Raw genomic sequence first — 26,073 nt, 5'->3', positions numbered from 1 at the left:
CGGGAGGCGAAGTTTGCAGGGACTGGCCCTCTGTGTCTTACTTCCTCAGTTCTCTGCCTCATCTGACTCACTGAATAGCTCTCATGTTTACATAGCGTACTATGTGCCATTTCATTCCTAACTTCTCCCCTCTTGAATTAGTGATAATTCATTATTTTTAACATCACTATATCTATGAGTTTTGTTGACGAGAACTGATTAACCCTAAAAAGCGATTACACTGCACAAGTAAAGCAGTGTTGGGCTGCACTGTTGTCTAGATGTGTATTTTCCTAAAAAAAAAAAAAAAAAAAAAATGAGGCCAGGACTTCCTCTACCAAACCAAGTCAGGGAGCAGAGTTGAGAATTAAATCCACAGTATGCTGCGGGCCAGTGTTCTTGAGCCAGTCTTCGGAGAACTGTTATTCCGGAGCCGAGCAGCATTTAGGGGAGGCCAGGGAATTCAAAGTGGCTGCAGACTCTCTTGTTCTAGCCAGCTCCAGGGTGGAAATTAGGACAGCACCGTATGGTGAAAGGAGCAAGGATTTCGTAGCTTACTTACTATCTAGGGGCCTCTCAGCCTTAATTTCCTCATCTGTGGAATAGGGGCACTCATGTCTACCTCACGTGGATGTCATGAGACCAGATTTAATGTATAGTGCCTAGAATAGGTGATATTATAGCTGTTATTTCTCCCAAGCATGTCTGTGTCCCCCAGATGTTCTATTTACCTCTCTCAATCCATTTTCCACCTTTCTCCGTCCTATTTATTTCTTGGGCCTATGATCTGAGTGTATTACATCAACAGGCTCCCTTGCTGTCTGGCTTCTGATTGGGTTTGGCCAGTGCTAGGCATGGCAGGAAATGAACGCCCAGCTTACCTCCAACCCCACAACTCTCCCTTTCCCTTTGGTTAACAGTAGCCTCTCCCTGTCCTTGCATCTTCAGGCCTGGAGATGTGAGCTCTCCCTGGCTTTACTGACCCTAGATACTAGAGCATTCTTGATGGTTTCTGGTCACTTTGTCCAGATATGTTAAATTGTCCCTTTATTAAGCTCTCCTTAGTTACCCACTCGGAGGGTGCCATTCATCCCCTGCTCAGACTCAAACTGATACATCCTAATATTATGATGTTTATACTGAGGAGAATAGTAAACACGTTCTCTGTTGAATATCTCCCCCTTCATGACAACATCCCAAAAGAAAGCCTCCGAGAACTTGTGACTCTCTTTTCTCAAATCTCAGTTAACTGAGGTTCTCATGGTAGAATTCTCACTGGCGAGAACAACACTGGGAGGAGCTTTGTTTCTCTAGGATCAGAGTAGGGAATTGTATGGGGGGAAAATGAAATGGTCGACAGGAGTTTGGGTACCTTCTGGTGCATGGCCTTCTGTTCTCCCCATAAGGACCCTCATAGGAGAAGAAATGCAAGCGAAGTCCTGCTCACAAGCCATGGTTCTCCATACTGGTTCCGGCTTGTCAGTGCATTAGATCAACATCCAGATAGGAGTCTCTTAGAGAAAGTGAGAGAGCATTACATGGTAATGTTAAAGACCTTATAGATGGTGAGCTGTGGTATCATAATTAGGAATCTGGGCTGGGCACAGTGACTCATGCCTGTAATCCCAACACTTTGGGAGGCCGAGGCAGGCGGATCACCTGAGGTCAGGAGTTCAAGACCAGCCTGGCCAACATGGTAAAACCTCGTCTCTACTAAAAATACAAAAATTAGCCAGGCATAGTGGTATGCGCCTGTAGTCTCAGCTACTTGGGAGGCTGAGGCAGGAGAATTGCTTGAACCTGGGAGTCAGAGGTTATAGTGAGCCGAGATCATGCCACTGCACTCCAGCCTGGGTGACAGAGTGAGACTCCATCTCAAAAAAAAAAAAAAAAAAAAAAAAAAAAAAAAAGGAATCTGGATAATTTTACTTCTTTACATTGAAAACTTCCACTCCTTCGGAATTTCCCAGTTTCTACTTTGCATTTTACATGGATATAAGCATTTCTTAACTTCCCCTCTGTAATCTAAATTAGAAGACAAAAACCTGTCCAAATAAAATTTTCATAATATTAAAAATGTGAATCTCATACAAATAAAGAACAAGCACATGTCAACTACTTAACTAAATGAATGAAAGAACAAGGGAGATGCTAATGCCATGTCAGAGCATTTGAGAAACAGATATTTATAAAGTTAGTGGGGAAAATGATGATGAAGTCAATGTGTAAACATAAATTTAAGACTGATGAATGTCCTGTAGAGCCATAAAACAGTTAGCACTGAGTTATTGTTTCTACTAGACAAAAACATTTCTGCATCTACAGAATGAAAATCCACAAGCTAGCATGTAACTTTTAGTCTGGGCCCTAATCAATAGTAAATAATAAGCCAAGTGAAGATACGTGCTCCTACAGAATTAAACGCTTTGGGGCAGGCCTGTGCCCCAGTACGAAGTGATAAACTTGCAGTCATCCTTTTGCTTCACTTCCAAGTTTTGGGAAACTTGTCTTAACAAGCCATGTGCTATTGGCACTGTCTCACCCTCACACAGTACCTGGTACATAATAAATATCGATGAAGTGTTTGTTGAATGAATCCATGAATAGAGCTAACAGCCCAGCTTCCTACAGAGAAAGGTTAGCTAAGCTAAGTCAAGAGTCCACAATTGCATCAGCTGCCAGTTTTCCAAGCAAGAATCACACCATTTCTCTAGAGACGAACAGAACAGCAGTCCAAACAGGAACAATCTGTACAGGCAGGTGGGAAAGGGAACAGGTGCCGGTGGCAGGAGCTTTCTCTTCACTTCTGGCCGTATGTGGCCTATGGCAGCTCTATAATTGTTTTACAGTGTCGGGCAGGTCCTGTTAATAAGTGGGCATTACTAGTTTCTAGCAGCACACAGAGCTGTACAGGTGCATCATGAAAGCACAGAGGAGAGCTGTTAAGTCTCAGCTTTGAGTCTGAAAAACTGGCAATGAAGCTATTACCAAAAAAGCACCTGTCAGTGAAGAAAGTAGTTGGCAGGGCTTTGGAATTTTCCAACAGGTTTTACCCAGCCTTGAGCTAACAGATAGAAGGATAGAGAGAAAGGAGAAGATGTTCTAATCATTGTAGATAGAATCTACGTTTCATGCATTTCTGAACCACTGGATTTTTATTTAATCTCCCCACCCTCAATTTGATGTTTTCAGCATTTGGAATAAAGTGGAGTTTTTTTCTGAAATTAAGGTGAAATAATTTCTCCAGAACAAGTGTCTCTTTAGGATTCCATTCCAAGGAGGTCAGAGCTGAATAGAGTGAGAGCCTTTCTGCAAGTCTCATTCTACCTCACCATGGTCATTTTACAGAAGAAATAATCCAGGTCCTTTATCAGTCAGCTTTTGCCATGTAACAAACCACACTGGGTTCACTAGCTTAAACCCACAAGGATTTATTATTTCTCATGAGTCTCCGGGTCAGCAGGGTAGCTCTCATAGCCTGGGTAGGCTCAGCCAGGACTGGATGGTCTAGGATGGTCTCCGTCTGAGTGACTGGCCATTGGCAGACTGGTGAATCTGGGATAAATTATCTCTGCTGCACACGTCTCTCACCATTCAACAGGCTAGCTTGGCCTTCTTCACTGAATGTTCTACGCATTCCAAAGAGCAAAAAGAATAGGCAATCCTGAGGCACAAGTGCTTTTCAAGTCTCTGTTAACTGTTGTCCCTTTGGCCGCAGTAAGAAGCTCAAAGAAGGCCGGGCACAGTGGCTCATGCCTGTAATCCCAGCACTTTGGGAGGCTGAGGTGGGTGGATCACCTGAGGTCAGGAGTTCAAGACCAGCCTGGCCAACATAGTGAAACCCCATCTCTACTAAAAATACAAAAAATTAGCTGGGTATGGTGGTGTGCACCTGTAATCCCAGCTACTCTGGGGGCTGAGGCAGGAGAATTGCTTGAACCCAGAAGGCAGAGGTTGCAGTGAGCTGAGATCATGCCATTGCACTCCAGCCTGGGCAACAAGAGCAAAACTCTGTCTCAAAAAAAAAAAAAAAAGAAGAAGCAGCTCAAAGAGTGTGGAAGCAACTACCCGAGGCATGGATCTTTAGATAAAAGAAGAATTCGTGGACATTTTTGCCAACCAGTCTACCATATGTGCAAAGGTGCAATAACTTACCAAAGCTCACAAAACAGGAAGAGGCAATGCTGGGACCCAGACCCGGACCTTGAAACTCCCATCCCTGGTCTTTTCCACAGTACCCTGAGCCCTTTTCAGGATTCCAAGGTTAAGGTCCAATGACCTTTGAAACCCATTTTAGAAGTACTTGGAGCAGACAGATTAGCAATAGGTTTCAATGAGGGTTCTTAACTTTAGTGGTGAGAAGAATCCATCTCCTTAATTAGGATAATAACTTGGCAAGGGTCCCCAGGCCACCCCTACCCCAGACCTCAGCTTCTCAACTCTGCCATCCATGTTCTTTGGCTTAACTTCCAGTTTCTCCCTCTCACCAACAGAACACCAGCCTTGGATCGCCTCATTCCATGTGGGGAAGACACAGAATCACTGCAGGAGATGTTTGCCTTCTGGTGTCCTGTTCAACACCCTTTCTGTTTGGTTGCAGGAGGACTTAGATACTTGGGCCTTTTAGGTGCACTAATGATCTGGTGCCTCTTCAAATTGGGTCCTGGAAAACGAATCCTAGACAGTTACCACTCTCTTTTCTTTGCCAGTAATGGAGAAAGCACAACTTGGAAAATCACCGATAATCCAAACTCACTTTATTTGCTCAAAATTTGACTTAAAGGGGTGGCTGAGCTCTAACAGGGCTGAGGAGCAGGGACGGAAGCCCCCTGGTGGCCACTGGTGGCCTGGCCTTTATAGCCCTCAGCTGGTTAGCTGTAGCCTGGAAGACTAATAGAAAGCCCGGCCCTTAACTGGATGCTGAGGATGGCTGGCCTCACACCGCAAGAGCTTTATTAAAGTGATTCTGGAAAGTATGATTTCTCCATCTCCCTACATTTGCAGGGATGTTTTGGGTGATGTGGGAAGGGTTTGTTTTTCTTTTTCTTTCTTTCTTTTTTTTTTTTTTCTGGCCAAACTCACTTTCCACTCTTGTACTCTGCTTCTTACATGTTTTCTTAGACTTGAAAGAATAATTTCTCCTTCATTTCAGTTCATTCTTTAGCCTAACAGGACATAAAAGAAATTGGTCCTGGAAAAGCTACCACTCTGTTTTCTTTGCCAGCAATGGAGAAAGCACAACTTGAAAAAAATTCACCAATAATCTGCACATTTTCAAGATCAAAGCAGTTTACAGAAGTATTCAAGACAAATCGGTGAAGTGTTGATCTCCATGTTGTCAGCTGGCCCCAAGAAGCTTCAATGAGGAGAGATGCACAGGGATGGGTGGCCTCTCCACCGCAAAGCCAGCTCCCTGCCCAAATGCAAAGAATTGCCCATTCTTCATTTCTTCTAAAGCCTGAGATAATAAACGAGGTCACTGCCAAGCTCTAAAGTAAACATCGTTATGACACATTCTGCCACCATAACTAGGGATTCCTCAGCTATTAGTCAGACCTCGACAGCAGGCTCCATTCCCAAACCAGGACTGAGACCCTCCTGAATTCTTGAGCCATGATGTGCCTGTGTCACTAGCTCTCAGGGCTGTCGTCAGAGTTTCCCTCCAGCAAAGATTGAAGCATGTGTATGGCCGTTTCCCCTCTGCCAGGAATAGTTCCTAAAGGGGCATTGCATTGTCATGCTTCCTATAAAATACGGCCATTGACATTTGCTCTGTTCCTGGTGCCTGAAGGGGAATGATTGCCATCACACACAGGCTTCATGAGAGCAGCAGCTGGTCACCCTTGTTGTCTGTGTCTTCATGGTGCAGTTTCTCTCCAGTGTATCCTAGCTGCCTCTTTCCAACCCTTCTCAGAACAAGCCCCAACAATCCCCCACCAGCCCCTGCTTCCACTCCTAGGATCGTGGTCTCCATCCATCTTCCTGAGCACTAAGAAAAAGTGTGCCCCTTCTGGAAAGCCGATTTTATGGTCTAAAACTCACTGTATTCATTCTCCTGGTTTTCTCATTGAGGAGTGCTTGCTCCTCAATCATGCTAAAGATAATCAGTGCACCATTTCTTCTTTTATCTCTTCAAACAGTAAAACTTTTGCTCTTCCCTTTGAGATACCACTAGTGGCATTCTTAAACTTATTTTTAGACGTGTGGGAGCGTTCCAGACAAAATCGATGCTCGACACAGATAAAGCCCTGAGTATGTTTACCGTGGGTAGAAGAACATGAGTGTTTGAATGTGGAAGGTGCACAGCCATGTGTCTGGGTGCAGTATGGCTTCCTTTCATCTGGAAAAAGGAAACAAGCATTGTTGATAATAATATGCAGATGTCCAGCTCCAAATGAGGACATATTGCTAATTAGCTAGATTGTTAGTTTGTTTTAAGGAGTGAGGCTGTAGTGACATTAATTACCATCTCTGCTGTTTGTTGTTCAAAGTCTGTGAGACCAAATGCATTGTAATATCTTCTTTAATATCTTCAGTAGAAGATTCCCAGGGTTTTTTTTCTTCAGAATCCCACATAAAAGCTACATTAGGGGTAATGAGGCTTGTAGCCTCAGCCTAATTAAAACAAAATCTAACCTAGGCCCTGTTACCCAATGATAACTGTAGCCATCATTATCATCAACTAGTACCTATTGGTTGCCCCCTGAGCTTGTGAAATTGGGGGAGGGAGGAGGGAGTTTGGAGACTGAAGATAGGGCCTGTTCTTTGCTTTTCAGAAATTTGCCAGCCAGTCTGCCTCCAAGAAATCTGCCTGGTTGTATTAATCTGGGGAACAGTTAACCAGTTTTTGCCTTAGAGAGAAAAAGTACTAAATTTTCTTAGACAGCCACAATTTGTCACTGATTTGTGCCTCTTCTGGAGGTTCTGAAAGTGGTGAAATCAACCCTGTTCTTCAGATTCCAGTCTTTGGTCGGTGTTTGCAGAATAGGGCAGGTGGCTATTTGCAGACTGGGACAATGATGCTTAGCACATTTTTTCCAAAAGAGGATGCATCGCCCATTTCCATAGCTTTATCTTCCCCCTATTGTAGTGCTTATCCTAATTTGCCCTGTGGCTTGGATGTCCACAAACCCTCACTCCCTCTCTTTTGTATTCATCTGCCTGTGTCAAATGGCCAGCTGGGAGACTCTGGCCATTCTGACCACTCTGACCCTAGATGTCGCTATGGCCATCCACCTTGGTCACAAACACAGCCACGATGGGCAGCGCCAGCTATGCAGTGGCCGGAGGCAGTGATTGGACATTCTTGGTGTTGGACCAGGATGTACTCAGTATAAAGGACACAAGTGATTGAAATGTGTGGATTTGTCATCTGAGAAAAACTGCACCCCACCTAAAGATGAGAGGTTTTCTCTTCTCGGTTCACCTCAGCACAGCTTTCCCAAGGGCATCCAGGGCCAGCTGATGAGAATGAGGAAGGAGGGATGAGATCCCAGCACCATGTAGCTTCAGCAAACCTCCAAGTGCCCCAGAGGATGCCACCAGGGAAGTAGCAGCCTAGTGGACAAGTCGCAGCGCAGTATGATAGAGAGCTGTCAGAGCAAAGGCTGGTGGGCTGAGACTGTGGGTTGGGCCCGATGTGTATAATATTTGACTCCGTTAGTTCATCTGAAAGCAGCAGGTGTCTCTGATCGTTACTCTCACTGCATTTCAGCTCTGAAACCCTGTGGATCTATAAACCACAGCTCTGTCAGACCTCAGAGACTCCTTCACCAGGATTGCAAAGCTCCTGGACCCCTCCCCAGATCCCTGTTCTCTTAACCTGATGCATCTACTGCACGTTTAACAAGCCCTTTTTATTTCAGTTCAGACATTGCTTCCTCTGAAAACCTTTCTTTCTTTTTAATACCAATTTGCAAAGTAAGGAGTTTTATAATACCTACCTCAAATGGTGACAGTAATTTTTCTGGATTTCTCTCCTTCATGAGTCTCCTTATGAATTTTGATAGATTCAGTGTGCATTAGTCAAGTACAATCTCTTTTTTTGGTCCAAATTCTCTGATCTGTGAGCAATGGGGGCCTGTCAAGCTGGCTCCTGTGTTCTTTTGAGAGTACCCTGTTAGTCATTGAAAGCTTCCTTGCTTCTTGTTGCAGGAAAGTATCCCAAATTCATCTGTGCCTTCCCCGCCCAAGCTCTGCACTCAACCCTTTGTCCAAGGAATGCTGGTTCCTTTTGGTGAGGAAAAACCTCTTGCAATCATGATAACATTTGGTTGGTGCAAAAGTAATGCTGGTTTTTGCTATTACTTTCAGTGGCAAAACGTTTATAATTTTCCTGGTCATCATAACTCAAAAATTAAAATTCTAAGAGGGCACATTGCTACTGGTACTGCAGCATTGTCAATGTTAACATTAAGATTAATGATAACAGTAAAAGACATATGGAGGTCACCATTCCAGGACCAGCGCAATAGCTCCATAATGCTATCAGGGACCTAAGCCCACCATCTTTCCAGTCAGCCACGCTTAGACTACAACCTCCATCCTCAGGCCTGCCAGCTGTCTCATTTCACATCAAGCCCTGTTTCCTCATTTCAGGCAGGACAAAGTGGAAGAGAGAAAGGCAAATGGCAAAACCGAATCTGAAAACTCCTTTTCAGCAGTTCTGTCCAGAACCTTCCACTTACTCCTCTTGGGGCAGAATTGTGTCATATGGTCACATCCAGATGCAGTGCATGCTGGGAAATGTAGTTTTTGCCAGGTCCACAGTCACCTGAAACAAACACCAAGTAGGAAAAAGAGGGGACTAGACATTGGACAGGCAATTGCAATGTCTGCCACAGTACTGCCATATAAGGCAAAATACTAGGCTGCAAGAACAGGATATTTTTATTACTATTCCTGTTTTAGATAAGTTCTAAAATAATAGAAGGAGAGGAGCACCAAGCAGTAGCTAAATAATTTGGCCAATGAAGATCACCTGCCTCAGCAATTGAACAGTTCATGTGCATAAGCCATTCAGTAGCTGCATTTCTTCTGTTTTCCTTCTCATTGCTAGTCACAGCTCTGAAATTATAGTCACAAGAGGAAACATTGCTGCTGGTACTGCAGCATTGTCAATGTTAACTCATAGATAGTTAACTCAATGTTAACTCATTGTCAGTGTTAACTCATAGATTGATGTTCAACTCAAAGACACATTGTGGGTAAAGCAATATTTTCCCAAAATGAGCAGACCCCCTTGTATCACTTTAACTGGGGCAGAATGAATTCAACAGCATTTTGGAAAGAATGGTCATGTTTCTTTCCTTAAATTCCCAGGGTTTCCTAAGATATCATTTTCAGAGAAGAATGTTTGCTTGCCTGAATAAAACACAAAATATTTTACTTTTAACCTTGAGATACACGGCTGTTGAAAATCTTTACTCTGCTGGAATAATTCAAGTGGAATACTCAGTGAGTGAACTTGGTGATAGCTGGACTGATGTCCTCAACCAGGACCTCCAATGGGGGCTCTGCAAGGAGGATGTGCAGTATGTCCCTTTGAGAAGAGATGAAGAAAGGTTTTCTTCTGCACTACTCTAGGATATTCTGTCTGTTATCTCCTACTCTAGATTTAAAGTCTAGATGACTAAATAATGGCTACTCTCAAATCTTGTTATTGATTGAATAAAATAGGGTTTCATTCTATATGGGCCATCCTTAGCCACACTTCCCCTATCCTAGGATTTCCAGTCTCTTAACAGCTTGGGGGCATGCCATTGCAAGGAGGCAAGGTTTCTAGTTAAATATGTTTTGGAAGAGGTGCAAGAATAACTCAGATGTTCAGAGATTGTGACTAGCATTTCTTTATTACTTAGCATCTTCCAAATACTTTGCAAACACCAAGCCTGTGTCTGGGGGGCAGGGAAGTTCGGAGAGATAGAGAAATGCCACAATTGTGTGCATAACTGAAGCCAAAACATACTTCAGCCCCAGTTGTCTGACTATTCCCGGCAGAGGTATTTGTGGCCTGAACTGCCCAGCCAGTGGCCCTAATGCGACGCTTCTCTTTCCATGTGTAGACACAACCTAACCCAAGTATCTTGACTAATCCTGCAGGGAGGGTACAGGGCTCTTCTTATTATCTAATCTGCTTTACATGCAAGGTCCTTGAGTCCTAGAGAGTTTAAGGGGTTTGCTTGGTCTGGGGCTAAGCCAGAAGCACTCTGTGGTGGTGGATTTCCTACCAGGAAAAATTCAAGAGTCACATCAATCAATCAATCAAACTTAGTCCCTGTTTTTTCAGACATCTAGGCAAAATGTTAAAGAGTAGCAAAAACACATTTTTTACTTCTAAAATGTAAGTGGTCATAGTAGAAAGAGCAGGGGAAAGGAAAGAGAGCCTCATTTTTAACCTAATTAAGCAGTATACCTCCACTGTGGCAATGAAGTTAGGGCTTGATTTACAAGAAGTACTAAAGTAATTGGGAAGCAAATTCTGGGCCCCTTCCAAGATTCGTAATCCTAAATCCTACACAAGGAATTCTCCATGACAATCTAACTGTCCTCCCTAATGTTGCTGGAGAAGTTTTAGGGTTGGAGATTAAGGGAAAAAAGCAAGGGAACAAATACATTCAGCTATCTCCCCTTTGGGATGTCATAGAGACGTCCCATTTTTTTTTTTAATGTTAAGAAAAGATAGCATGCTCTCTCTCCTCTCTTCTCTTCTCTTTTCTTCTCTTCCCTTCGTTTCTCTCCTCTTCTCTCTCCTTCTCTTTGTCTCTTCTCTTCTCTTTCTCTCTTCTCTTCTTTTTCTTTCTCTCTCTCTTTCTCTCTCTCTGTGCTAGGCTCAAACAACAATACACTTGGCTCTGTTGCATTGAGTAATGTCTCAAAATGTCAGGGCAACTCCCTCTACCGGGATGTGCCAGGAGACGAAAACCACGGCAGAGAGGTGACTGGAAAGGTGAACAAAGACACTGCCCCCACCCACATCTTCCGAGCTGTGGAAAGGCAAGCAAAAACATGCTGCAGAGTAGCCAGCTTTCCCCCACCACTGCATGTTTTAAAGAGGTGATAGATGAGGTCTCTATCTCCACCCTCCCCTTGGCCTCTTCGAACATTCAGAGGTGGTCTCTGCACCAGTGAGTTTGTTCCTGAGCCCCATTCCTATTTAAACAGATATATAAAAATCCATTCACAGCTGGGCATGGTGGAACGTGCCTGTAATCCCAGCTACTCGGGAGGCTGAGGCGGGAGGATTGCTTGAGCCCAGGAGTCTGAGGGTGCAGTGAGCTCGATTGTGCCACTGCACTCCAGCCTGGACAACAGAGCAAGACCCTGTCTCTAAAAAATGACACATAAATAAAAGTAAAAATAATAATCCCTTCCCTAAGGTTAGCTCTCCAAGAAGATATGTATCTGCTAGTGTGTTTCAGCCTCAGTGCTCTTGACCTTGGGTGCTCAGAGTCATGAGTGTTTTTATACCAGATGCAACCCTTTGGCTGGGTCAGAGGCACTGTGGTGGGGGGCAGAGAGGGCGTGTAGAGACAGTGTGCTGAAACATACACTCCCAAACCCCAAAACATGCCCAAGAATAACAGGAACATTAACCACTGACCCAAAGCTTGGTGAAATTCTATCTCCTTGTCTCTCTCCACCAGTAAACATGAAAATGCTATCCCTGAAGGCTGGAGTAAATCTTTTGTGAGAGGAGAGGGGAGAAAAAGAAAGGCTGGTTTGGAAAAGGAGTCCAGCAACTTCTATACTCTTCAATCACTAGAGAAATTTCCCCATAGCGATAAAGAAATGGAGACATTTTTCACACCTGGGAAAAACAAGGGGCTTGCACTTTTCAGTATAAAATCATTAGATTTCAGAATGCCTTTTCATGACTTTTTCTTTGACTATCCCTGTCTCTTCATCCTCATCACCTATGGTTCTTCCCTCCTTCCCTCTACAACAGCTTCGCTGGCCATTCTGTTTCTCAAACCAGCCAAACTCATTCCCATCCTAGACTTGAGTGCTCCCTTTGCTGTTCCCTTTGCTAAAATGTCCTTCACCCAGATTATTGCAGGGTGCCACCTTCTCTTGTTCAGATCTTGCCTCAAGTGTCACCTTCTCTGAGGGGTTCTCCCTGACCAGCTATGTAAGGTTTTCCCCCAGCTACTCTCCATCATCTTCTTTCTTTTCTTCTTGGCAGTCACCATTCTGTGATCTGATCTTATTTATTTATCTATGTACTTATTGTTTATTTCCCTCACCTAGTTGTACATTTCAAAATAATAGGCCTCATGTCTATCCTGTTTATTGCTGTATCTCCTATGCCTAGCATGGTTGGCATTTGTTGATTGGATGGATAGGTGTGTGGGTGGAAGGATGGATGGATGGTTGGATGGATGGATGGATGGATGGATGGATGGATGGATGGATAGGTGGATAGATGGATATGTGAATGGATGTATGGATGAGTTGATGGACAAATGGACAGACAACTGGATGAATGTATGTAATCAATAATATGGCCCAAGAACTGTATCCAGCTTGGTCAGATCTTTTGCTCCATAGCCTACACAAAAGAAAGCAACTCTGGACACTAGAACTATAACTAAAGCCAAGGTGGTTAATCAGTTGAAGCTGTGAGAAGAGAAACATAATTTGGTTCCAGCTTTAAATGAGCACCTATTCTCCTTCAATATAGTGTTTTCATTTTTTTTTTTTTTTTTTTTTTTTTGAGACGGGGTCTCGCTCTGTCGCCCAGGCTGGAGTGCAGTGGCGCGATCTCGGCTCACTGCAAGCTCCACCTCCCGGGTTTACGCCATTCTCCTGCCTCAGCCTCCCGAGTAGCTGGGACTACAGGCTTTGAAGCTTAATAAATAGCCCATAACTCATTAACCCTCAGAAAATTCCCAAGTAGCAGGCTAGAAGAAGTTTTCTGATGATCTGGCTTTTAAGACATGAAGAAACTAAACCATGGGGTTGCAAAACAAGTTTGGAATGTCCTACTGGCTTAATTTCAGCCGCTGGAATTGTCCTTGCTCCTGAATATAATGGACTGTTAAGGGTGACATTTTTTAATCATGTGTCCCTTTAATAGGTGTTTGTTTGCTTGTTTGTTTGTTTGTTTTAGAATAACCTCAACGTGGGAAGTGACTCCACATCAGAAACCAGCTTTTCTCTCTCCAAAGAAGAACCAGGGGAGCGTCTGGACCACCAGGCTGCACACCAACCCTTCCCCAGACCGCGATTCAGACAAGAGATGGGGCACCCTTCATTGCAAAGAGATGGCCCCAGATCCTTTCTCCTTGATCTACCAAACTTTCCAGATCTTTCCAAAGCTGATATCAATGGGCAGAATCCAAATATCCAGGTAATTCTTGGCACATGGAAGATAGAAGATAACAAAACAGTCCATCTTCTGTTTTCTGATGATTCCAGTGGAAACTGCTGCCTTACCTCACTTTTCTTCTTAAACCCTTAATGATTCCTGCTTAAGATCATGTTATCTCCATAAGAACAGTGCTGCATTTCATTAAACGACACCCATGATTGTGAGATGCACCATTATTTTGTGAACCACTCAAAAGAAGAAAACACTATCAATTAAAGTACGACACACCAAGGATTACAAAATACATACTAATTTAAGAGACAGTGAAATATAAAAGCAAATCAAAACAAAATAGTCCAAAATATAAAAACAAAACAAAAGCAAAACAAAATTGATGAAATGTGACAGTTTTAGGAAAAGGCCAATCTGACCTGCGAACAGATTGGGCAAATGATTTCAAACATTTCAAAGCACTCAGGAAAGCTCTTTCTCTTAATGCCCCTCTAACTTGCCTTGGACACCAGAAATTCCTTCACAAAGAGACAAGCTTCCGTTACTCTAAAGTATACATGACTTACAAAACAATAAGAGGAAGGAAGTTGAGAATAGGAGTTCCTAGGGGAGAGATGGCTGTCTTCCACTGAGATGGGATCTGATGAAGCAGTAGGAAATGGAAGGTTAAGGAAAGGGTGACTGGGGTTAAAAATAATAACTTTCATCTACACTGAAATAGCTCAGTATACTTTACAAAGCAAATGTTGATCTGATTTGACCCTCCCAACACCCTCATGAAGGAGACAAAGCCGGTGTCATTTTTCTAATACTATCAGTAATGCACCAGATACTCAGGAAGTTACTGTTTGGTTTACCCAAAGTCACATGGCAGTAAATAGTAGTTGTAGGGTTCAAATCCAGGCTCTCAGACTCTCAACCCACATTCAGAGACAAACTCCTAATTTTGCATGTTATTTGTACCTTTCTCTGTTTCCTCCCAAAGATGGTCCCTATGATGGTTGAGAGAGGCTCATCCCCCGAGCAACCCAGCCCCTATTCTCATATGACTGCTTCCATACTTTTTTTAAAGATGGCCTCACTCAGTCACCCAGGCTAGAATACAACGGCACAATCATAGGTTACTACAGCCCCTACCTCCCAGGCTCAAGCGATCCTCCCACCTCAACCTCCCGAGTAGCTGGAACTTCAAGTGTGTGCCCCCACATCCAGCTCATTTTTAAATTTTTTTGTAGAAACAGGATTTTGCCATATTGCCCAGGCTGGGCTCAAACTCCTGGGCTCTAGCAATCCTCCTGCCTCGGCCTGCCACAGTCCTGGGATTGCAAGTATGAGCCACCATAGCCAGCCCATACTTGTAAGCTTTGCTTCCAATTCTTTCTATTTGTATAGGGGCACCTTTTCCATACTTTTTCCTCTCTGGACCAAATGCCAGTTTGCTTACATAGCAGAAAGTTCCTGAACTTGGACTCAGACCAATTGATCCTTCATTAACTGCTTCTCTCTCCACAGACTAACACCCTCTGCGGGATACGGTTTTAGATCAGGTTTCGTGGACCTGAGTGGTTTTGCTCTTAACACCAGTGTCATGGGGGCAGGCAAATCTCACTGAGAACACTTCATTAGAATACCAACCCCCACTGTATATAAAATGCTGCATTAGGTTATATAGGAAATTGAAAAATGTAAGCCCTGTTCCCTCCAATAAATTAGATCGGTGTGAAGATCCCAGCTACCACATAAAACAGTGCTGGAGGGATCATGAAGACAGAGGAGGAAAAGCACTGTGTCCCAAGGGGGTGGATCTCAACAGGTGGGAAGAAGTCAGACAGGCTCTGTTGATGGTACAGCATAAAAAATGTTGTGGAGGTCACTGTCGACAACCCATGCACAGAAATCACTGCCTACTGCCCGGTCGAGTTATTCTATTTCTGCTCTATACAATCCTTATCTGTAAATTTTCTGTTGGTGATACAGAGGGAGGGGGAGGGTGGCCAGCATTTTATTGATCTGATGACGTTTTGGCCCTAAAGAGAATAAAATTGTGCTGCATTTCTGGCCTTCTGTTTCTGGAAGACCACAAAAGGTTAGTATTGGTCACCCAGAAAGATGTTCAAAGAAAGAATAAAACAACTGCTAGCCCTGGGAGCCCCAGTCTTCTGTCAGCATGTAATTGTGTGTGCATCCACATACACACACCCACACACCACACAGCACTAGCTGCTGCTGCCTCATGCACCACTGCACTTGTGTAAACCAGTTCCCTGGTGGTCCTTTAAAACACGAGGTGCTTTCTACAAGGAGGTGATGGTTTCCGTGTTGGCAGCTCTCACCCCTTTCTCAGAGCACTGTTCTTTTGTTGAAATCCACTGGTTTGACACAGGGCCGATTCAGCCCAGCAGACAGCCCTGCTGGTCCCTGCGGGCCCCGTCAAAGCATTCCCTCTCCCGGGTATCAGAGTGAAGTCAGGTGAGGGGCCCTTCAGTGGGTCGGCTTCCGCTGCCAGGGCTTCTGGCCTCATCTGCCCCTTCCCCTGGCAACCTGCCTTTGCCCCCACCTGGTTCTCCCTAGCTGGAGCCTGGAAGCTGAATGGGAACTTGATACCCGCCCTCCGCACCGCCCCACCCCCTCAGGCTCTGGAAGTGTTTCCCACGCTCCAGGGCTAAGGAAACAGCCTGCACCTTTCCAAAGTGACATCGCTAAGCCCATGCAAGAGGCCACGTCCCCCCTGGGCCTCTTGACTTTCAGGATAGGAAATCCTTCTAAAAGCCCCAACACCTGCTTCTGTAGAGCATTTTAACTCCCAGGAGTCAGGCAGCCTCGGTCCCAAGTAAATCAGACAATTCTATTTTAAGACTGGCTTCAAGCTGTGGAAGTGAGGAGGGGAAAAAATGCACAAAATAGAAATAAATGGCCTCAGACTCCTAAACTGAATCTCCATATGAAATTTCAAACAATATAAGAGGTTGGGTTTTATTGAAAACAAAAATCATTCAGGAAAGAAAGTGAATCCCCCAGAACAAGTTAGACTTTGGTATCCTTGGCTGGGTTTTCAGTCTGCAGCTGATAGTTATCAGAGACAAAAATCTCTGAAATAAATGCATTATTAGGCTTACTGCATTACTTACTTACAGTGTAGTAATGAACTACACTAGCTATTCACAACCAAATACTCTCTTTTCTGGATCAAGTTGAGATTAGTATTCATTTCAATCAATATACTTATTTCTTTTCTCCCATCAAGAGGGACTTAAAAATAGTCATGTAAAGGCCTTTTTTTCCTTGCACAGACATATTACATGGCCACAGGCCTCTTTAGTGCCACAAGATACAATCAGATGAGTTGGCCAGGGTTACAGTTGTACGTGCTTCTACTTTTGATTTTGCCTCCTCCTTTTTCTCTAAAATACTTTTAGAGGAATGGCAGGTCTGGCTGGATAAGAATCAAGAAATTTCTCTGCCCAGGACATGGACCCATGCCCCTATAGAGACAAGCCTGTTCAGCTCAGATTCTCATGAGGTACTGCTGTCAATATATGGAGGCAGATTGACTTGTGTTTGGAATCAGGCACCACCATTTAGTCAGCCAGACTTGACCTCTGTAGCCCCATGCAGGTTTACTGGGCCTCTCTGTGCCTCAGTTTCCTTGTCTATAAAATTGGAATGACAGTACTACCTACGAGTAACTATGTAGTATAATACTACATATAAGTGTGATTTTCTGTGAGGATTCAATGAGATCATCCATATGAAGTACTTAGCACAGGGCCCAATATAGGATAAGCTTCCCAAAACTGATAGCTGCTGGTTGGTGATGATATTGGAGATGAAGATGACAGAGGAAACATATATAAAAATAATTGGGAATCAGAAGAACTGGTTCAGGGACCAACACTATACCTTCCTTGCTGTTTACCTCGGGACGTTGAATTCTCCAAGCCAGTTTGTGTGCCTGAAAATTGGGTCTCAGTTGTGTAGAAGGGACAGTAATGCCTGGATTGACATGCTGCAAGTCTCAAAGCAGTAACCACAGTTAGCTGGGGTTGCCACCCGTGTTCTTAAAGCATCAGCAGGTCTGAGAAGAGGAAATTAGATATCTTCCTCGTCCGTTTTGTGCTCTTTCTATGGCAATTGTCGAGAGAGAAGGGGTAGAATGATCTGGATTTAAAACTATTGTTGGAGACACATCCTTGGATGCTCTGTGCTCCTGAGGAAATCCTTTTCCTCTCCAGAAAAGACCTGCCCATTCCCACGACTTTCCACAGCTCACAAGGCTTAGAGGACCAACAAGCAAGAAGGCTTTCCTGCGTGTGAAGAGCATGGTCTCTGGATTCTCAGTGGCGTTGGTTTATTATCAGCTAGACTAAGAATGGTGTGGGTTTCCCTGTGGAAAGTGCATTTCCAAGCAAGAATCAGGAGTTTGCTTCTAGTCAATGTGTTAATTTTCAAGAGAAGGAAAGCTGATCAAGGTGCATTGGAACTTTTCCTCATTTCCTAAGACAGAATTATCCAAATTATCACTTCTTTTGGACTCTCTTTCTTGGAGCTGGGGAGATTGTGCCAGAAATTGAACTTGCGGCTTTTGAAAGAGTTCCCTTTCTTTTATCATCATGACTTGAGTGTGGAAAAGTCCAAAAGAAAAAAGTATACTAAGACACTTCAATTTTGTGTGTTAAGGATGAGAAAGGATGGTAAGATCTAGAGTCTTTGTCAGTTTGGAAATCTGTGCTCACTCCGCACCTACAGTTCATCACACTGATCATTATTCAAGACATCTTTATCAACGGATTCTTTGATACTAAAATGTGTGTACATAGAATGAGAGCAATAGGAAACATAAAACGAGCCCTTGCCATTGGAGAAGTCATTGATCACACTCATTAAGTCTTTTTAATTGGATGCCTATAAAACCTCAGGCTCAAGATTAGATTTCTTATTTTGATATCAGCATGAGGTTTTCACTTTGTTAACTGTAGGGAAGGGTGGATCCTAAGATTTGTTTGTTTTGTGTTTTGTTTTTGTTTTAATTCAGTTGAGGCAGTGGCTAGCAATTAAAGGGAAAAATAAACCTCTAAGTGTTGAGATTTAGTCATCGATATAGCTTTTGGAGTAGATTTCTATTTTGCTACTCATTGCCTGGCCAGGCAACAAATCTATTTTGTTTGGATCTGAGCAGCAGTTTGGAGGAAAAAAAAAATCATATTGACGGTAATAGCTTGAAACATGAAATTGTTTTTATTCCCAGCTTGGAGAAATTGCAGGGCACGTTTTGTTTAAGCAATCCCTTTGACTCCAGTCTGAATACAAATGGAATACCAAAAGTGTTGGGCACATTCCCTCTTATCTCCTACCCAGAGACTGATTTCATTACCATAATTGCAGGCTTGCCTGGCTCTTGGCAGCCTCTCCCCTCCAAGACCCTTACTAGCCTTGCAGACGATTGTTGCAGCTCAGTTGTTCCGTCTGCAGGCAGAGGGAGATGGGGCTGCAGAGAAGAAAGGTTATGTCTCCAAAGGCTCAGCATTGCCCTGTCACTGCCCAGCTTGGCTCGGCTCTACCCAGCTGTGTGCTCCTTCTCCACTTGTCTTTCTAAGCTTCTGTGTGGGTCCCTGTTACCATTACTCTCCCACGACCATTCATTCCAGCAAATAGCAATGATACAAGATGTATGATGTATTCTTTTGCTTTTCTTTCCCCCTTTTGTTTTTGTTTGTTTGTTTGTTTGTTTGTTTTTTGTTTTTTGTTTTTTACTTTTGGGATTACTGAAAAGCTCCACAATTATTTACAAATATGCAAAGGGTGCCTACAAGACTGGAGTAAGGGTGGTGGCATGGGGTAAAGCTAGCAGTGCCCTTCTAGGTGTCCCATGACAGAGGAGAAAGGTGCACTTGGCCTGCTGCAACCTGAGTAGACTCTGGGGTTGAAAGTCACCCTCTTGATCGTGTGTCCAGACTCCACAAAACCACAGCCCCGGCCCATTGGCTGGGCAACATCCTTTGAAGTGAGCAGAATTCAAACCTCCCCATTCCTAACACAAAAGGAAGGGGCTATTTGTCTCAGGGATGGGCACACCCCGGTGCAATTTGGCAGAGCATCTCAGCAACTCTCTCAGATGTCAGGTTAGGGCAAAACTGGAAATTCATCTGCCCAGTACATCTTGGGTTGATTACTTGGAGCGCATGTTTCTGATTCATTTGCACATAGCTCATCCAGGGGGTGTTGCAAGAGCTATGTGATGGCTAAAGGAACCCAATGCATCTTTTATTATGTTTTTCAAACAAGTCTTTCTACGTTGATTGTCTCTTGGAACCAAGAAGCTTCATTCTTCCAGCCCCGTGACAGACTTCAAAATGAGACTTTCGTAAATCTGAGAACAAGTTCTAGCTTTGGCTCCAGGACTATCTGCTCTGACCCTAAGGGTTGGTTGAGGAGTGTGCAGTCTAGGGATAAACCATGGGGTGAGTGAAAATCGTAGCTGGGAAAGCCTGGTCTTGAGGAGCTTGTACTTATGTCTCTGTACACCCTGAAGCAACCAACCCCCACCTGCACCTGTGGTCTTGTTGTTTCTTTGGTCTCATGAGGGGACAGTAGCTCTGTCACTTACTTTTTGAGAGACAGTGTGGCAAAGTTAGGGAGAACATGGGCTCTAGAACCAGACTCCCCATGTCTGCCACTTACTAGCCCTGTGACCTTACGCAAGTTGTTGATGTCTCTGTGCACCAGTTTTCCCTGGTTGTAAAAGTTATCTGGCAGTCATCTCAAAACTTAATACTTTGAGACAATGACCACGGGATTGCTGTTGGTCAGGAATTTGACTAGAACTCAGCTGGGAGAGCTTGTCTCTGCTCCATGTGGTGTTGGCTGGAGTGACCCAATTGAGGCTGGAAGATCCACGATGGCCCTACTCACATGACTGAGCCCTCAGAGCTAGACATGGGCTGAGAGACCTTGGTTCTTCTCCATGCAACCTCTCTCTTTACATAGTCTCTACACACGTAGTGGTCTAGGCTAGGCTTCCTTGCATAGCGGTTAGAACATTCCAAGAGAATGAAAATGGAAGCTGTAAGGCTTCTGCTAAGATCCGTCACCATTCCACTCCTATCCATTCTGCTGGACAGAGTGAATCACATGGCCAATACAGATCTCCAGGGAGGAGAAATGGGCTCCACCTCTCTCAGTGGGAAATGTGGCACACGCAAACATGGATGGGAGGTCTTTACAAGAGTTAAATTATATAGGTGGAGTATTTAGGATAGTGCCTGGTACAGAGTTTGTGTTCATAAATGATATGTTTTATTATAATATGGTTATTCTGGTATCACTTCAGGAACAAATATAGTACGTGTTTACTTCCTGAATGAAGGGCTTCTCAATACCACATGGAGGAGAGACAAACTCTCCAGGCTCAGCTCTACTCAAATTCCTAACCCACAGCAATCCAACAGTCATTGTTTCCAGCTATTAAGTTTTTAGTCATCAGTAAATCAGGGACTCCAGTGATGAATTTTCCCCTCTCAACCCGAGGCCATATTCCATCTAGTCGTGGAATTCATGTGGACCATCCCTGGAGGTTTTCCATTTGTATCACTATGCGGTCTCAGCTTTCCTTCACAAGGGATGCATCCATCATTTTCCTCTGCCCTCTCAGACTTTCTTCCAAGGGTCACGTAGCTTGGAGGCTATTGACTCCACATTGACCCTGGCCTGTTCTGAATTCTTCAGGTCACCATAGAGGTGGTCGACGGTCCTGACTCTGAAGCAGATAAAGATCAGCATCCGGAGAATAAGCCCAGCTGGTCAGTCCCATCCCCCGACTGGCGGGCCTGGTGGCAGAGGTCCCTGTCCTTGGCCAGGGCAAACAGCGGGGACCAGGACTACAAGTACGACAGTACCTCAGATGACAGCAACTTCCTCAACCCCCCCAGGGGGTGGGACCATACAGCCCCAGGCCACCGGACTTTTGAAACCAAAGAGCAGCCAGAATATGGTGAGTTTACCACCCAGTAATATAAAATTGGTGGGAAGAATAAATGAGGATGATGCCTTGGACATGGAGCCAAGCAAAGCCCTGCTTAGAGCATGTGGCTTTTGGTCTTCTGTGAGGCAAACCTCACAAAGGCTCTGTTCCGCAGAAGCCCGAAGGAGGCACCAGCAGCCACATTTTTCTGGAAAGATTATAATTTTAAATCAAATCATAATCACTATACCAATTATCTTAAGAGAGAATTTTTTAAGGATCTTTGGGGTTCTTTCTGCCTTCCCCACCCCTCAAATTTCAGTTTTATTTCTAAAAATGAAGAAATTATCCAATAAACTTGCTTGTATTTTTTACTGTAAAAATTCATCCTGAAAATCAGTATAGTGAAAGAGATGTATACGGCTGCTTCCTTTGACCAGGCAACTGTGTTATGTTTTATATTGGCAGTGGAGTGGTCCTTGGGAATCCACACGAACGGGTATGTCTCAGGTCTTCAAAGTAACCCTTCCCCCAATAAATTTCAAAACTCCAAGTTGGGACTTCTGGTTTCCTGTGTTTTGGGATTAGGATAAGTGAGGTAATACCTTCCAAATTCAGTGAGTTAAAATAATAAAAATTCATTTCTCACTTGAGTTGGGACGGGAGACAGGGTAGGAGAACTCTGCTCCACTCAATCATTCAGGGATCCAGCCTCCTCCCATTTTGGAGTTCCACCAACTGTTAGGGCCTGAGAGTTATCCCGTGGATATTCTGTGTCCAGCTGGTGTCCAGGGAAAGAAAGGGAGCTTGGAGAAGGAACACACACTTGTAAGGCCCTCGGCCTGGAGGTGACACACATCAGATCTACTGAAATTCTGTTGGGAAGACCTGGTCACATGTACCCACCTTGGTGCAAGGGCGGCTGGGAAATGTGTTCTATGTATGTCCAAGAAAAAGAGGAAACCAATTTAGCAAGCATCTGGCCAGTTTTAGTGGGGAATCAGGCAGTTTGTTATAAGAATATTTAATGTCTTACAAATGCACCCATCATCATGCTTTTCTTGTGGCTTCACCATCAGTGGAGTTTGGAGTGAGCAGTGTATGAAGAGGATGACTTGTCTTGTACCATTTGCATGCTAACCTTTATCCCCATTTTTCAACAGACCAGTTGTGTGTTAGAGACTCATTTCTTCTCATTAATAGAGAATTCTAAGCAACTTCCAAAACAGCAAAACAAAAATATTATTTTGCCACATCATCAGTTGTTCAACCAACATTTATGAAGAGCAAATGTTGTGTCCAGCACTATGCTGGGTACAAAAATGAGCAAGGCATAGTTTGTCCCCAAAACAGATCTCACCAATCTGTGGATCAAGGGAGAAAATTAAACAATAGAGCAAAATAGCACCATGGTAGAGATGTACATCAAATGCTAGGGTAACAGAAAGAGAACTCTATATCCCCTCCAGCCAGCGGGCTCATGAAACCTTCACCTTTCCCAAAGGAAGTCGAGTTATCTGCTTTCCAAGAGGGCGGACTTGGGATAATAGCCAACATTTAAATAGTACTTACCATGCACTAGTCCCTGTTCATGGCATTTCACATATATTATTTCATTTAATCAGCTCTCTGAGGCAGATACTGCACTTTACAGGTGGGAAAGCTAAAGCCTGGAAAACGTAAGCAACTTAACCTGAAGGGCTAAGACCTGAGACTCACCCCAGGCAGTCTGGGTCCAGAATCTGTCCTCTTGACCACTATACAATTCTGCCTTTCTGGGGAAAAAAGTCGCACACCCTTTAGGACAGCAGAAGGATCTAGAAATGAGTGCTTAGGTTGGAAGATAGGAATGGGAGGAAAAGATCAGTGCCATTGAATGAGAGAAGCACAGAGGACCGCTTGATGCCAGCCTGACATTGCACAGCTTTTGTGGCTTCACCTGTTTGCCTACCCCACACAGAACATTGTTTCTGAGAGTAAAGCTCAGACACTTGGCCTCAGAATCATTCAGTTGCATGTTTAAAAATGCCAATCTTGAGCCGCAACCCTCTCCCTATATACCAATAGTCCTCAAAGTGTGGCCCCCAGAACCAGCACCACTAGCATCACATGGAAATGCAACTGTTTCAAGCCTGATCAGACCTACTAAGTCAGACACTCTGGAATAGGACCCAGAAATATGTTTGAACAAGGCCCCCAGGCACTCTGCTGCATTGAGCACCTCTGTTTGAGATGAATTGTTCTCCACCTTGGTTGCTCATTATACTCACCTGGAGAATTGTTTAAAATCCCGATGCCTAGACCTCTCCCCAGACCAGGTGAATTGGGATCTCTGGGGTTGGGTCCCAGGCATCGTTGTCTTTTAAAGCTCCAAGGATGACTTCAGTGTTCAGCCCAGGTTGAAGGCCACTGCTTTCCATCTCCTGAATGAGAAGGTCTAGAAGTGACACCTGGAGTCCGTTGTTGTTTGTGTCTTTGTTTCTTTCCTTTTTCAGTCAGGGTCACCAGATGACTCTCTTGCACACTGAAGTTTGAAGACCACCACTAGGAACCAACTTTTTCATCTAAAGCTTTTACAGAGTACAGTTTGCTGGATTTATGAGCATTAAGAACACCCCCTCTATTTCCATCTTGAGGCTAGAATTTGCTCTACGGCAGTTACTGTGGCTACCTCAGCCACCCGCACCCCCAGCCTCCTAGACCTAGAGTACCATTGAGCTCCCCACATCAGGAGCTCACAGCATGCCTGGGCCATGGAGAAGCTCCCATCCTGTATTATTTCAAAGTACATCCTAGTATCTTCCCCATCATTAGACTGGACATCGGGATTGCTGCTTTATAAATAAAGTCGTGTTCTGTACAGTACCTCTAAAGCAGTGCTTCTCAGACTTTCATACATGAATAGCCCCAGGGGCTTGTTAAAATGCACCTTCGATGCAGTAGGTGTAAGAAAAGGGCAGAAGCCAGGGTGAAACTGAGACTGCTAGCCCTCTGACCACACTTTGAGTAGCAAAACTCTATGCCCATTGTAGGTGCTCAGTAGCGTTTGGCAGAATGAATGAATGAGTGATCATTGCATCCCAGGATAGTCCACATTCTGGAATTCATCTTTTCCAGAATTCCATACAGCATCAGATAAACTGAGAATTCCCCTTTTCTTTCTGTTTTCTTTATTTTTCTTTATTTAATTTTTTTTAAAGACATGGGTCTTGCCCTGTTGCCCAGGCTGGAGTGCAGTGGTGCGATCAGAGCTCACCAAAGCCTCCAACTCCTGGGCTCAAGGAGTCCTCCCACCTCAGCCTCCAAAAGTGCTGGGATTTTTATCCTCCAGACCCACTTTTATTGCAGTCAACAGGAGACTTGGAGCAATTTCTAAGTATTTATCCCTATATTGGGTGCTGTTGTGGAGGAAACAGAAAGAGAACATATCACCCAGGAAGGAGAGGTTCATGCAACAGCAAAGCAGTGCAAGTCACTGTATCTTGTGGCTTGCAGCCTTGTCGGAGACAGGCTAAAATTGCCACAGGAGCTGGCCTTCATGGAGGAGATAGATCTCAGAGTTTTGAAGGTAGAATTTTTAGTAAGAATTTAAATATTTGTCCGCAAGGAGTATTCCTAAAAATCCTAGGTGAAATACATATAGGATACAATGGCATCTGTAGAATAAATTACAAAATACACAACAGAAGACAGACCTCACTTGTGATGATGAAAACACATGTGATGATGCTGTGAGTCAGCTCAGCTGTGGAAAGTATGTGTTTGAGATGCTGCATTTTAAATCCTTTCTGTGTAGATACTTGGGGTATCCAGGGCAAAGAGAGAGTTCCAAATAAATATTTTTTTTGTCTAACAGTAGTATTCCATTTCTGAAACTGTTTAGAATAGCCCACATAATGAAATTACGTAGGTACTGCTTATTGTTACTTGGGTTAGGACTCAGTTCTTTGAAATTCTCTAACTGGTCATGATCCTATTTTAATAGAAGATTTCACAGTGATTTTTTTTTTTCAGTGGTTTTTCTTTATAATGTTGAATTATGGCCACGTAAGTGGGTATCTTAAAGACAGAGCAACTTGGGCCAGAATCAAAACTGCTAGAATAATACCAAGCTATGGAACAGGATATGGCAGGAGCAGACACGTCTTAGATCTAATTCCAGCTCAGCCAAGTTTGAGCTGTGTGACCTTAGGCAAGTACCCTAACCTCTCTGAGCCTCAGTCTTCTTGTCCATAAAAAGAGGATGTTTCCACCTACCTCACAGCGTTATTGTAGGAGTTAAATCAGTAGATAGACAGGGCAGCTGGTTAAAGCAGGCCCTCAGTAATCTTGGATTACTTAGACACTGTCATCTTGGATTACTTAGACACTGTCATCTTGGATTAATGGTGCAGGTTTACTAGTGGCCAAGTCAAGACCCAAGTCACTTCAGTTGCCCCACCACTGTGACTGGCCCACAGAACTCTAGTGCCCTGAAACTATGAAAGGACTACTTTAAAACTCCAGCGGCATCCTTGAAACCCAGCTCTCAGCCCACTGCACTCGGGATAGTTCTTTTTCCTCCTTGAGTTATTTGATGTCACAGCCAGTGGCTGTCAAAGCACCATATAAGTGCTCCCAGGAACTGTTTTTTCCTGCCGTTGTCATTATATTTGCGATTATAGCTGCTCACATTGATTTTCTGCTCTGAGCAGTGGCCCCTGGTAGGTGAGCAACTGAGAACAGGCTTGTTTTATTACAGCAGAAAGGAGCACTGCCCTCAATGATTTGTACCTGTCAGAAATTCCCTTTCTGTTCTTTGAAGACATTAAAC

General features: G+C 43.9%; 1 protein-coding gene across 2 annotated transcripts in view; it reads left to right on the top strand.

Moving 5' to 3' along the window:
* The window catches only part of ISM1 (isthmin 1), a 77,444-nt gene that overhangs the window by 36,365 nt on the left and 15,006 nt on the right, over nt 1–26,073 (top strand). For both annotated transcript variants that reach the window (XM_003905081.5, XM_031656548.1), the window contains exons 2-3: nt 13,091–13,330; nt 21,026–21,290. In XM_003905081.5, coding sequence (XP_003905130.2) covers nt 13,091–13,330; nt 21,026–21,290 — 505 coding nt within the window. The remainder of the gene's footprint in view (nt 1–13,090; nt 13,331–21,025; nt 21,291–26,073) is intronic.

The sequence above is a fragment of the Papio anubis genome, chromosome 16 (assembly GCF_008728515.1).
Source record: "Papio anubis isolate 15944 chromosome 16, Panubis1.0, whole genome shotgun sequence".
NCBI lineage: Eukaryota > Metazoa > Chordata > Mammalia > Primates > Cercopithecidae > Papio > Papio anubis.
The sequence above is the reverse complement of the archived record's forward strand: the minus strand, read 5'-3'. Positions and strand labels throughout refer to the sequence as shown.